General features: G+C 49.5%; 6 protein-coding genes across 6 annotated transcripts; 4 read left to right on the top strand and 2 right to left on the bottom strand.

Moving 5' to 3' along the window:
• Positions 1–210: 210 nt before the first annotated feature.
• On the bottom strand, positions 211–1,587 carry FTJAE_7590 (secretory lipase; the record flags this gene model as incomplete). The annotated part of the gene is made up of 1 exon (XM_037354322.1): positions 211–1,587. The coding sequence occupies one exon, from the start codon at positions 1,585–1,587 to the stop codon at positions 211–213; it is 1,377 nt and encodes a 458-aa protein (XP_037205310.1).
• Positions 1,588–3,267: 1,680 nt separating this feature from the next.
• Positions 3,268–3,648, top strand: FTJAE_7589 (acyl transferase carnitine dehydratase; the record flags this gene model as incomplete). Its single annotated transcript, XM_037354320.1, has 1 exon — positions 3,268–3,648. One exon carries the CDS (start codon positions 3,268–3,270, stop codon positions 3,646–3,648), a length of 381 nt encoding a protein of 126 aa, XP_037205309.1.
• Positions 3,649–4,032: 384 nt separating this feature from the next.
• FTJAE_7588 (flavin-containing protein) lies at positions 4,033–5,778 on the top strand (the record flags this gene model as incomplete). The annotated part of the gene is made up of 4 exons (XM_037354319.1): positions 4,033–4,066; positions 4,112–4,303; positions 4,352–4,646; positions 4,701–5,778. 4 exons carry the CDS (start codon positions 4,033–4,035, stop codon positions 5,776–5,778), a joined length of 1,599 nt encoding a protein of 532 aa, XP_037205308.1.
• Positions 5,779–6,539: 761 nt separating this feature from the next.
• FTJAE_7587 (choline dehydrogenase) lies at positions 6,540–8,462 on the top strand (the record flags this gene model as incomplete). The annotated part of the gene is made up of 1 exon (XM_037354318.1): positions 6,540–8,462. One exon carries the CDS (start codon positions 6,540–6,542, stop codon positions 8,460–8,462), a length of 1,923 nt encoding a protein of 640 aa, XP_037205307.1.
• Positions 8,463–8,641: 179 nt separating this feature from the next.
• FTJAE_7586 (uncharacterized protein) lies at positions 8,642–10,423 on the bottom strand (the record flags this gene model as incomplete). Its single annotated transcript, XM_037354317.1, has 1 exon — positions 8,642–10,423. The coding sequence occupies one exon, from the start codon at positions 10,421–10,423 to the stop codon at positions 8,642–8,644; it is 1,782 nt and encodes a 593-aa protein (XP_037205306.1).
• Positions 10,424–11,238: 815 nt separating this feature from the next.
• FTJAE_7585 (2-hydroxyacid dehydrogenase) lies at positions 11,239–12,375 on the top strand (the record flags this gene model as incomplete). The annotated part of the gene is made up of 1 exon (XM_037354316.1): positions 11,239–12,375. One exon carries the CDS (start codon positions 11,239–11,241, stop codon positions 12,373–12,375), a length of 1,137 nt encoding a protein of 378 aa, XP_037205305.1.
• Between the last annotated feature and the right edge of the window lie 61 nt (positions 12,376–12,436).

Raw genomic sequence — 12,436 nt, 5'->3', positions numbered from 1 at the left:
AGTCCCGCTGACTGTATATACCGGGCCCAACACGTCCGATGGCTTTTGAAAGGTTCAGAAGTTGATCACATGCATAAATCGACTAATTTTACGGTCACCGAAACGCCATCCATTTCAATTGTGCAGAAAATAACAAAAGTACATTAGTTTCTTGGCATATAGCCTATCCTTCACTGCCTCGTTCCCAGTTATTGATCCATGTCAAGTCGTCTAAGAAAATACCGCCACCCATTCATCATTAACCGGGGAGAAGTTGTCAGTTTCGGGGGTCATAGTCAGCTTCCTACAGCCTTTCTTGAGAGAAACCTTGTTAAAGCGATCCTCAATCCACGACAGGTAATATTGCTGTGAAGCAGGAAGGACGGGCCCGTGACCAAGGCCAGGGTACAGCCTGAACTCAGCAGTCGTCGAGCTAGCAAACGCTTTGCATGTTTCATTAAAAGCCTCCTCGGATGTGTCGGGATATACTATGGGATCTTCGGCGCCTTGGATCACGAGCATTGGGGCCGCTAGTTTATGAGGCCCTGCACCATTGTATACTTTCTCCCATTTGATGAAGTCGGGGTGTTCAATCCAGCTGGTGTTCTTGTAAAGTTGGGTGATGGTTAGGTTGCTGTAAAGCGAAGCTGAAGTATAGAAACATCCTTGGTCGGCGAGAGGCATCCGGCCAAGAAGAATATCAGAAGCATAGTCCTTAACTTTTAGTGAGGGGTATATCCTCGAAACTGTTTGCAGCATGAGGGAAGAAAGAAAGTCTCCAGCAGGCCCGCCGTTTGCGGCACGGCGGATCGTTTCGCCGATAATCTTGCTTGGGACAAGGCCGGGAGAAAGTGCAACAGCGCCAAGAAGGCCGCCTACAGCCACAGACTTTGCCTCTCGCTCGTTGGTGCGCCAAGAAGACATTCCGCCTTCGCTGTGGCCTACAACAACCCACTCCTTTGTGATCTTGCTGCCGAGGGCTTTGCGCACGGCCTGGACGCTCAAGCTGGCATCTGCTGCGTGGAGGATGCCAGCCTCGTACTGAAAGCCTTGGGCCTGGCTTCCCTGGCCTGCATAGTCAGGGGCGATAACGACGTAGCCCGCGAGTGCTAGGGCAAACGGAGCTGTCCACCCATAGAGGAGTGCGCGATGGTTCGATGGTGAACATTGTCGGGTTCCGCCAGCTGTCCCGTGCGTCCAAACAACGGTACGAAATGGCTTATTCCCCTGGGGATTGGTGTATGGAATAAGCACGATACCCGTCGCTGGAAGGGGTTTCCCTTCAATATCCTCAGACATGTAGTAGAAACGGGTCAATGATATGCCGGCAGGGACAGTCCATCGCCGATAAGCCTGCTCAGCTGGAATCTTTTCCCATTTTAATATGTCTCCGGTCGAATACTTTGACACATTTGAGGGGGTTGAATAGAAGGGATCAGTGGTGATGTCTTGGTTAACCCAGCGTTCTTGTTCCATAGCTAGCACTTGTCGGTAGGCGATCTGACAAGTGGCATCGCATCGATTTGGCTCATTTGCGTATGGGAGAGGGTTTTGAGACGCTGCGAGAGCGCCTGCAATGAATACAATGGGAAGGAGTTTGGGCAACATAGTGGCTTGATGAACAGTGGGAAGCGAAGGAAGAAGGGGATATTCGATGTATCTTCAAGATCCACAATGCACCATGGATTTGTCCATGATTAATGCAGGGAGGTGTTGAATTTATAAATGCTGTCACTACTAAAAATATCCCTTAGCGTTGTATGAAAGCCTTGGAATGGGGCCAGATTGTGGTGTAATTAGATCACAAGCCATACCATTCCTGTGTCTACTCCGTGCAGGTTTTGGTAGTAACTGCAAGTGTGTTCAATCGGCGTATTCATTCCGCAAGACAGTTAGTAATTTATCGCATATAATGCTATTGAGTTTTACTAGCTAGAGATCTCTCTTCACTCTTGGTTATATAGATACTTAGTTTTTTACTATAAATAATTAGCTCAGCCTCAAAGTATACATGGCTCTGAGGCATTTTCTAGTCGTATCTGGTGATGCTCCTGTTTAGGTATTATTATGGCAGCCACGCGTTCACGAGCCTGGAGACTAGTGAGTGGCGTATAATCCGCTGCTTTACTTGGAATGTTCGGTAAACTCAATTCGTAAACGCTCTGGATCGTTCTCATAACGGAGGAAACAGACCACTAAATTGAAGCTAAGCTTGGCTGAGGTCTCAAAGTACAGAGGCTAGTCTATCCTCAAGGGAATGAATGGCACAAGCATTAAGATCTTATCGCTGAAAGCAATGGCATGAGATCATTTGAGCCAATTAAAAGAGTACCCTTCATGAGGATTATGAGAACTATGACACCTGATCAGAGTAGATAGACGAACTAACTAGTAGCAGACGATAACACTAAAAAAAGCCACTACTGTTACTGTGCGCCGACGCCAAACTTACTCCCATAGCGAGATATTGAGTTTTCTACTACCAACGGCACCACGATGCAATAAGGCGGCTACGGGCAAATTATGCCGCACGTGTCAGATGAAATACTCAGGTGATACATGCTCGGCACTAGTTAGAACTCAACCGTGGCCGCATTTGTCGAGTTCCTTCTGCACTTCCCTTTCTTGATATTCTAGTTCGTTTGTGGTATCGCACATATCTCACTGAAACCGCGATTTCCCTTGAGATCGGCCTGCAATTCTTCCAGCATCCTGAGGATGGTAATATGAAATTTAAGTCCTCGATATTAAGCTTCACTATTTCTCTGTGCTATTTTCTATACTGTGGTAAAATGGCTAGTTTCATATCAATGGATTCACTTACTATTAATATTCTCTATGACCGATTTATCCTTGCGGCCGCCGTTCTGTGCCTCTTGTGCTGCGACAGATTGCGGTTGACATTGCCCCTACAGTAAATCCGTAATTGTCACATTGCATCTCGGGATTCTATGGGTTAACGTTGCAAAAAGGCTCTGGGTGTGTCTCTGACAGCAGGAAAGAAAACGTATTCCCTAGATATCACAGTCGAATAGGAGAGACAGAAGCTGCATAGGCTCATTGGAGATGTAGATGTCATCATCCAAGTCTTCCGTCTGCCCTCTCTGCAGCATAAGTGGTTTGGTTTTGATCATGTCCTGAAAATGGCCGAAAAGCGAGGAAAGGGCATTATTTATCTTGATCTCAACTGCTAGGACCCAGATTCCTACTACACCCAGAGGCCAGGGCTCCAGCAGATTGCCGACGCTGCATCGGGCCGCCCCTGGCGCCGTCGGGGTCATTGACACGATGCTGGCTCTCCGCGACCGAGCCAAAAGCGGTGGATCGTATCATGCAACGGTTGCCCGGACTGCTGTCGATACTGTGCAGCTCGAGGAGGAGGTCGGCCTCTACCCACCTGAGATTGTGAAGAGGATCCAGGATACGTACAAGTTTGCTCCGATGACTCCGGATCTGCATGTCGAGGAGCTGGTCTATATACTGAGTGACTCCTGGGCAAAGCACTCGGATATTCTGAACAGAGGTTACATGGTTGAGTTTGAGACGGCTTGGGGCAAGAGCCATAACATTTTGTCACCAATTACTCAGTACGAGAACGAAAGTCTAAGCCCGAGATGGACTCACGGGCTTGTCCCATACTGTAGCGGCGAGAATGTCGCATGGGTATAGCACATCTCGAGTTAGGTATCCAATCAATCCATAAAGAAGACGAGACGTTTAATTGCATTCAATTAAGTATCATGAGCTTGAATACTGTAGTAATTGTTTAATATTTCTATCCCTTCCGTAAGATCCGGAGTGTAATAATAGCCTACCAACGTTGCAGTGGAAAGCTTGTCAGAAATGCCGATCCCACGAAGATGCATGATGACATGTAAGAAATTAGCCTCGCGCAGCGCAGAGCCAATGAAGAGCGCCAGATTCCGAACATGCCAATCGGCTGATTGGGTATCTGATCCTTTGATAAGACATAAATACCACGCAGTCCTGACTTTGCGACACTTCCATATTCATTTCAAGTCAGTCGTAAAGGAAGTCAGACGGGAAGGCAAAATGAAGAACGTCAGTGTCGCAATCATAGGCGCTGGTAAGTAATCGCTCGGCATATCATATTGCCCTCTAACATGTCAAGGTCCAACGGGCATTTCTATGCTCAAGCAGCTTCTTCAAGATGGTTTCAGCGCGACATTGTTCGAACGACGTAGTTCTGTCGGGGGACTATGGGCATATGACGCAAATAACGGGTGGACTACTGCACTGGCGTCGACAAGTGCAAATATTAGCAAGTATACTTGTGGATTTACCGATTTCCCAATACCAGACAGTACGTCGTGTCTTGCTCTGCTGACGTGATGACGCTGACGGAAAGCAGAGTATCCTGTCTATCTCAGTGCAGCGAACTTTCAAGAATTTATGCAGACTTATGCTGAGCACTTTAAACTCACAGAGCATATTTCGTTTAATAGTAGCGTTCAAGTCGTCAACCGCAACAGCGACGATAGTGGATGGATAGTGCAGGTTGAGAAACTCGGGACAGGCGAAACAGAAGCTCGCTCATTTGATAAGGTCGTTCTCTGTCATGGTTATCAGACTAAAAGAGTGATGCCGACATTTCCGGGGCAAGACAAATTTGAAGGGGAGATTATTCACTCGCAGCAATACCGAAGGTTCGTGGCACTCTATGCGCAATTATTTGGGCTATGCTAACCAATAATCCCTAGCCCTGAAGCCTTCCAGGATAAAACAGTGGTGATCCTCGGCTTATCTACGACAACAGGCGAGATCACGCCGCAAGTCATCAGCACAGCGAAAAAAGTCTATGTCTCCCATAGAAGCGGCCAAATGATGGTCAAGCGCATGCGCAAAGGACGTCCGACAGACTTAATAGTCTCATGGAGACGTCGCCAAATTACACAGTGGATGGCAAAGAACATACCGAATCTCTACAGATACTTAGCAGGCTGGGGAGCCAGACTCCTCTCGTCTCAGTTCTCAGATGTGAAACTGGACCCGGAATGGCGGATTCAATCATTCCGTAACCCGACGCTGCGATTACCGGGTCTTATTCAAGACATTGTTCCTCACTTGCAAGATGGCAGCTTGACGAGTTTGCACGGGATTAAGCGCTTCTTGGGTGGACGATCAATCGAGTTTGACGACGGGACTGTAGTAGATGACGTGGACTCCGTTATCTTGACTACAGGCTACTGCGCCGACTTTTCTGTCGCTCCTTTCATTGAGAAGAGTATGCCCAAGTCACCGACTTATCACGGACCTGCCATTCACCGCCTGTACATGAATGTCTTCCCTCCCAAGTACGCAGACAGCTGTGCAGTGCTTTGCTATTCAGCATATGGCAAAAACAACGGCTTTTCATTCAGCGACGTCATGAACATGGCTATTTCAAACATTTGGCGAGGCGTGAGCAAATTACCGTCTTACGAAGAGATGGAGAAATGGGTTGACGATCATCAAAACTGGATCGCAGCAAACTGGGCCCGCGAGCCGCATCTCGACGTTAGCATGGTCAAACAATATGAGTTCCAACCCTGGATGCACCAACAAGCCGGAACGGGAATGGAGAACCTTGGTTGGGGATGGGCAGGCTGGAAGTTCTGGTGGAAGGATAGACCGATGTACAACCTCATGAATCACGGTGTAGAGACAGCTCACATGTTTCGATACTTTGAGACAGGAAAGAGAAAGACGTGGGAGGGCGCGAGGGATGAGATTATTCGTCAGAATAGAATTGTTGAGGAGAACTTCTCTGGGAAGAGTAAGAAGCTGAGGGAGGAATAGGTTGCAGCCAAGTCAGGAGACGTTTTCTAGAACGACAACTCCTGCATATTGAGCCCGGCATTAGAATCGGATGTAGGTGGCTATATTTGGTTTCCACTGGAATTATGACCGCATTTTCATTTATTATCCCTGCACATAACGGCTTTGCTTAAGCCCGGCGAACGGACCAGTTTCCTATCCTGCACAGCATAAAGTCTTGCACCAAAATTAGGAGAAAACAGTGGAATTGAATCCTAGTTGCTGATCGCCCCCTGCAGCGGGGGTTTTGATGGTTCTGGTTGGTGCCATGTAACGACGTGCGGCTCAACGCCCCGGTTATGTCGATGATCCCGCGGGTGTGGATCCCGGGCCAAGCTGTATCTTCGGGGGATGGGCGGAAAGGCAGCTAGTGTGAGCCGAAAGTGTTCGTTGGGGTGGTATTGCACTGCCATGCGTGAGCCAAGCCTGTAGATTCTGTAGTTCATCTTTTGGTATTGGTTGTGGGATATATAATGGGAGTTGGTGGTGCAGTTGACCCCTGACTTGTTCTGGAGCGAATGCCGAGGTCGTTACATCGACGAGACCTCCCCTGGTTTAAATCGGGTTACTGACGATTCTACTCCGTTTTGATGGATAGATAAATAGCATGTTGCAGCCGACGTATGCTGTACCTCACCATCCATTCATTACAGTCATTCCTTTATTCTCCCTCGTTGACCTATCGGCCACAGGGACGTCATTCTTTTAAAACACTCTTTTGATTGGATCTCACTTAATACATCATGAGACACGCCTTCTTCGCCGGCCTTCTGGCCGCTCCCGCCTCCGTGTGCGCCGTCGCACTCACGGGCTACGAGTACATCGTCGTCGGCTCCGGCGCCGGAGGAGGTCCTCTGGCTGCTCGCCTTGCACTGGCTGGTCACAAGACCCTTCTCATCGAAGCTGGTGACGACTATGCCTCGCTTAACTACACTGTTCCCGCGTACTCTGCCAACGCTTCGGAAGATCCTGAGATCTCGTGGAACTTCTTTGTTCGTCACTATGCTGATGATGAGCGACAAGCGCGTGACTACAAGACTACGTATGATACTCCTGATGGAGAGTATACTGGTCTTAACCCCCCTGAGGGCGCTGAGATGAAGGGTACTTTGTATCCCCGCACTCAAGCTCTTGGTGGCTGCACGGCTCATAACGCTTTGATCGCTGTGTACCCTCACCAGTCTGACTTTGAGTACATTGCCTCTCTGACCGGTGATGATTCCTGGTCTGCGGATAACATGCGCAAGTACTTTGTCAAGGCTGAGGACAACAACTACCGCCCTGCTGGCGAGGCTGGCCATGGTTATGATGGCTGGCTCAGCACTGAGACTGCTCCTCTTAGCATTCCTCTCAACGACGAGCAGCTCTTCAGCATTCTCGGTGGAGGCGCCGTTGCTCTGACTGAGATGAGTGGCAAGAACATCACCTTGGATGGTCTGCTCGCCGATGATGCCAACGCTGATACTCTTTCTCGTGACCAAGAGGCTGGCTTCTACCAGATCCCCCTGTCTACCAAGGATGCTAGCCGTATTGGGCCCCGTGAGTTCATCCTCTCTGTCCGCGATGCCAAGCACTCCAACGGTACAAAGAAGTATCCTCTCGACGTCCGAACCAACTGCTACGTCACCAAAGTTACTTTCGATGACTCCAAGCCCCCTCGCGCCAATGGTGTTGAGTTCCTCGATGGCAAGCATCTCTACAAGGCTAGTCCTCTCGCCACCGGTGCTGCTGGTACTCCTGGTAACGCCACTGCTTCTCGTGAGGTTGTCGTCGCCGGTGGTGTTTACAACACTCCCCAGATCCTCAAGCTTAGCGGTATCGGACCTGCTGATGAGCTGAAGAAGTTTGACATCCCCGTCATCTCTGACCTTCCCGGTGTCGGTACCAACCTCCAAGACCACTATGAGATCTCTGTCCAGGGAACTCTCGAGAACAACTTTACTTCCTTCGATGGCTGCACTTTCGGTCTCTACACTGATGAGGACCCTTGTGTCGACCGCTGGAAAGCCCCCGTTGATGGCGATCACGGCATCTACTCCTCTTCCGGTCTTGCTGCTTCCATGTTCTACAAGAGCTCCACTGCTGAGAAGGACAATTTTGACATTTTCGCTTTTGGCGGTCCCGTCAACTTCAGAGGATACTTCCCTCAGTACGCCGTCAACGCAACCATTGAGCACAACTGGTTCTCATGGGCTATTCTCAAGGCTCACCCCCGCAACAACGCCGGTGAAGTCCTCCTCCAGTCCGCTGATCCCCTCGACATGCCTGCCATCACCTTCAACTACTTCGACACTGGCAACGGCGACTACTCTGCTGATCTCCAAGCTTTGTACGAGGCCGTCGAGCTTACCCGCAGCGCGCTCGCCAACCAGGCCGTCAACGTCACCGAGGTTCTTCCCGGTGCTGGTGTCACTTCTCAGAAGGACATTGAGACGTATGTCAAGGATGTTGCCTGGGGACACCACGCTTCGTCGACTTGCCCCATTGGCGCTGATGACGACAAGATGGCAGTTCTGGACTCCAAGTTCCGAGTTCGCGGTGTCGCTGGTCTTCGTGTCGTTGATGCTTCGGTTTATCCTCGTATTCCTGGTACCTTTACTGCTGTGTCGACTTATATGGTTGCTGAGAAGGCTGCTGATGTCATGTTGGCTGAGCTTGAGGAATAGATGTTTATGAGACAAGTGGTTGTAATGTATTAATGTTGAGCTGATCTTAGACGAAGACTAATACCAAGTAATGTTTGAGATATAAACCTTTCTCTTTGAGTGATCAATTCGTGATGTTTATCTATGACGGTGTGACTATTTTCTCTGAGTATTCAGAAATAGTCACCTGCTTCCTCCATCTATGCAAAGCCGAGGTTCAAAGTGTACTTCAGCGGTGTCTTGCCTGTGATATACACATGGCTCCCTTGTAAAGTGAGATTGCCGCCATGCCAACTATACTGCTCACCCGCATCGGAGGCGATCAGTCCCTTTCCATTCCCTGGCCCAAACGTGATCTTGTCGCCGCCGAAGCTGTACTCTCCCTTGCCTTCAATCAGATGGTATATAGTCGTGTTATCGCTATCAAGAATCTCCTTCACTCCCTTGAACTTACCCCCCTCTCTGAAGGTCAGTTCAAAAGTCAACTCAACATTATCCTCTCCAGTGACCTCAAAATCGAGATCATATCCCTTCTTCGTCGGCTTAATCTCAACATCAGTCTTGAGACGTCGAACACTAGTCGGCCGATTCGTAAAGTCAAGCATAGCATAAAACCGACCATCCACCGATTTAGAAAGCGCGTACGTCCCGTTGTCGTCGCGCTTATCAGCTGGAATAGGTAGGTAGTATGGGACTTCGATCTCGCTCCCCAACTTGATGACCCCATCCTTGGAGAGCTCAACGCCATTCGATCGGAAGTGACCCATGCTGAAAAAGCTGGCACTAAGACGGACGGCTTCGAGAACAGCCTTTCCGTTCCAGGCTCGGAACATGGTCGGATTCGTCGATAGGCCCGAGCCCATTCGGTTGTAGAACTCGGCCTTCTTTCCGTCCGTGGTATACCAGTCCGACCCACCGAATGCCGAGACTGTGAGCTTTCCGCGTCTGGCTCGCACGAGACCTGCGGATTTGTAGTGCTTCTTGAAGTCGGAGAATGGTTGCTTTGACTTGGGGAGTTCTGCGGCTAACTCAGGGCGTTCGATGAGGTTGCCGAGAAAATCGCCCAATTGTGGTCCAACGCGCTTCTCAATTAGACGAGCCATTGCAGCGAATCGGCCGTTATTGTCTAGCAGAGCAAGCTCGCGGAATTGAGGGTAGAAGTTACCCATGTTGTCCCCTGGAGGCTGAGACTGGTCCTGTCGACGGCTCTGAATCGTCTCCATCTCACCGTTTGGCTCTGCGTGCTCAATGGAAAGTTCGAGGTTTTTGCGGACAAAGCTGACCAATTCCGTGTAATTGAGCTCATGAGCCACCGTCAATAGAGAAGGGTTCGACACGGCTGAGTAGTAGTTAGGGCTACGCTCCGAGTAGATGCCATCAGCGTCGATGTCAATTCCCTCTGCAAGCCATTCATCGATCCTCTCGATCAAGCTGGGATCTTCGATGATGTTGGAGATGCGTGCCAAGGCGCTGCAGATCTTCCATCTATGGTTGGGGGTATGAATCCCGCCCTTTGCAAGACCAGGTGCAGCCTTTTTGAGGATACCACGCATGGCCTTGGCAAAAGGCTGAGAAGCCTTGTGATTGTCTCGCTCAAGGATGCGTACCATGATACCAAAGTCTTCGATCAAGAAGCCGGTATCAGGTGGGGAGTGTCGATTGCCGACAGTGTAAGTCCCGTCGTCATGCTGAACCTCTACTAGCACAGAGAGCATCTCCTCGATATGCGGCAACAGAGATTCATCGTGATAGTAGGTCGAGTTTGGCCAGACAAATGGTGTGACGAGGCGACGAACCTCACGCGTCAGTGATCTTGGTGAGCCAGTCAATGAGGCATTTTTACCATCAATGACGGTCTGTACCTGAGCATCGGCTGACTTTGTGAGAAGCTTTAAGCTGGTCCAATCCTCGGATGGGGTAGAAGAGGCAGTGGCAGTGATGGCAAGCAACACTACGCCCACTGCCCGGAGGACACTCGACATACGCAAAAGATGCATTGGATTGGGACAACACGATGAGCTCGTGGGGTTAGCATGACAGTTGGCGCATGGTACAGGCTTAAATAAACAAACAAAAACTGCCAAGCCCGAGGTTCGGTGACTGATATACCGATTACAGCAGCAATCGGGTTCATGAAGAGCTGCCGAAGCCCACTTCCCCGCGGGGAAAGCTTTCAGTACAGGTTAGACTCTGTGGGGGTGGTGTTGACTAGGACGATTAAGCTTAACCTTAGTAAATGAAGATGAACATTGGGGGGTTGCTCGGACAAGTGTCCGAAGGAATGCAATTTGTGTATATAATGGCTTTCCCTACTCTGCGTCGCTCCATAATAGTGATAAAATATCACGGTGCTGGGCTCTGCGTTGATAGATCATAGCTTCACAACAAACTCAATAGGTCATTTCGCTCGCGGTCGAGTTTTGTCGCCTCTTGACATTTACTGTATGAGCAACAGTCTGACAGGGCTTATGCTAGATATGAAAGGTCATGACGAATCGCGGCTATTAAATATCCTTTCATTGCATCTACCGTTCATCACTAAATCAACTGGTACGCAAGAGGAAAGTCATGATGGGGATACCCTCATTTTGTATTTACCCGGTAGCGTTTTGGTTCGTCTACTAACTCTCGGAGCCGTCTCGGCCGAGCCGAGCTCCGTCGGCTTTTGATTAACGTGGACGGTTTCCGCAGATCATTTATAATTAATTAAATTTCACTCGTAGTCAACGAAACTCTTTTAACAATTCGAAAGAATCTCTCAGACTCTCAAGATCACTCGGTTGACATGATTCCCACTATGCGTTCACTTGGCCGCACGGCGCGTGGGGTTCCACTGCATGGGAAATCACCAACACCCTCCCTGTTAGTCTTGGACGACTATCTTCGCATCTCAGCGAAGCATTTCGAGCACTTGCAACCTCCAACATTACAAGTTGAAGTCTCTGATACCTATATCCCTCAGCGAACTGCTGAAGAAAAAGGTAGCTTGGTTGAGAAGCTTTACCCATATGACATCATCTCGACCATGCGTGAGAGAACCCCATTCCCTGGAGAGCTACTACACCAACTGCCCAACTTGAAGTTACTTTTATGCACTGGCACTCAGTTCGAGACCTTTGATCTAGAGACTGCCAAGGATCTGGGGATCACAGTTGCTTCGGCGCTAGGTCGTGGCCGGAGTGACGAAACTCAGCATAAGCAGGATATTCGTAAAGGAGGAAGTCATCCTGCGACGCATCATACATGGGCTATGATCCTTGCTCTAGCGAGAAACATTGCTGCAGACGATGCTTCCATCAAAGCTGGTGGATGGCAATCAGACATGGCTGTTGGTCTATCCGGAAAGACTCTGGGAGTTGTTGGTCTGGGGAGGTTGGGAGCAGCAGTGGCGAGAATCGGTTCTTTGGCTTTCGGCATGAAGATCAAATGCTGGAGCAGCAGTTTAGGCCAGGCCAAGGCTGATGAAATGGCTGTCAAGCTTGGTCTACCTATTGTGGATGAAGATGGGGACAAGACCTTTGGAGCAGTAAGCAAGGAGGAACTCTTTGCAACTGCGGATGTAGTCACTCTACACTATGTTCTGAGTGAACGATCACGCGGTATTGTTAGCGCGAAAGAACTTGCGGTGATGAAGAAGTCGGCGTTGCTGGTTAATACTTCCCGTGGCGCACTCATTGATGAGGCGGCACTGTTGGATGCAGCGAATGAGGGCTCTATTCGCGGTGTTGCACTGGATGTCTTTGAGTCTGAGCCTTTACCTGCAGATAGTCCATGGCGGTCTCAAGAATGGGGAAAGGGCAAGAAGAGTCGGGTTCTGGTGACGCCGCATATGGGGTACGTTGAGGAGGGTATCATGAACAACTGGTATGCTGAACAGGCGGAGAATGTAGAGAGATGGCTGGACGGAAAGGATGTTCTTCATCAATTGGTTTGAGGCAGTAGTATCGTCTCTTCAGTATAAATGCAGATTGTATAACTAAACAAAGGAGAAAAAC

The sequence above is a fragment of the Fusarium tjaetaba genome (genome assembly GCF_013396195.1).
Source record: "Fusarium tjaetaba strain NRRL 66243 chromosome Unknown NRRL66243_c0000154, whole genome shotgun sequence".
Taxonomy (NCBI): domain Eukaryota; kingdom Fungi; phylum Ascomycota; class Sordariomycetes; order Hypocreales; family Nectriaceae; genus Fusarium; species Fusarium tjaetaba.
Note: the sequence above shows the minus strand (reverse complement) of the source record. Positions and strands in the feature narration are given on the sequence as shown.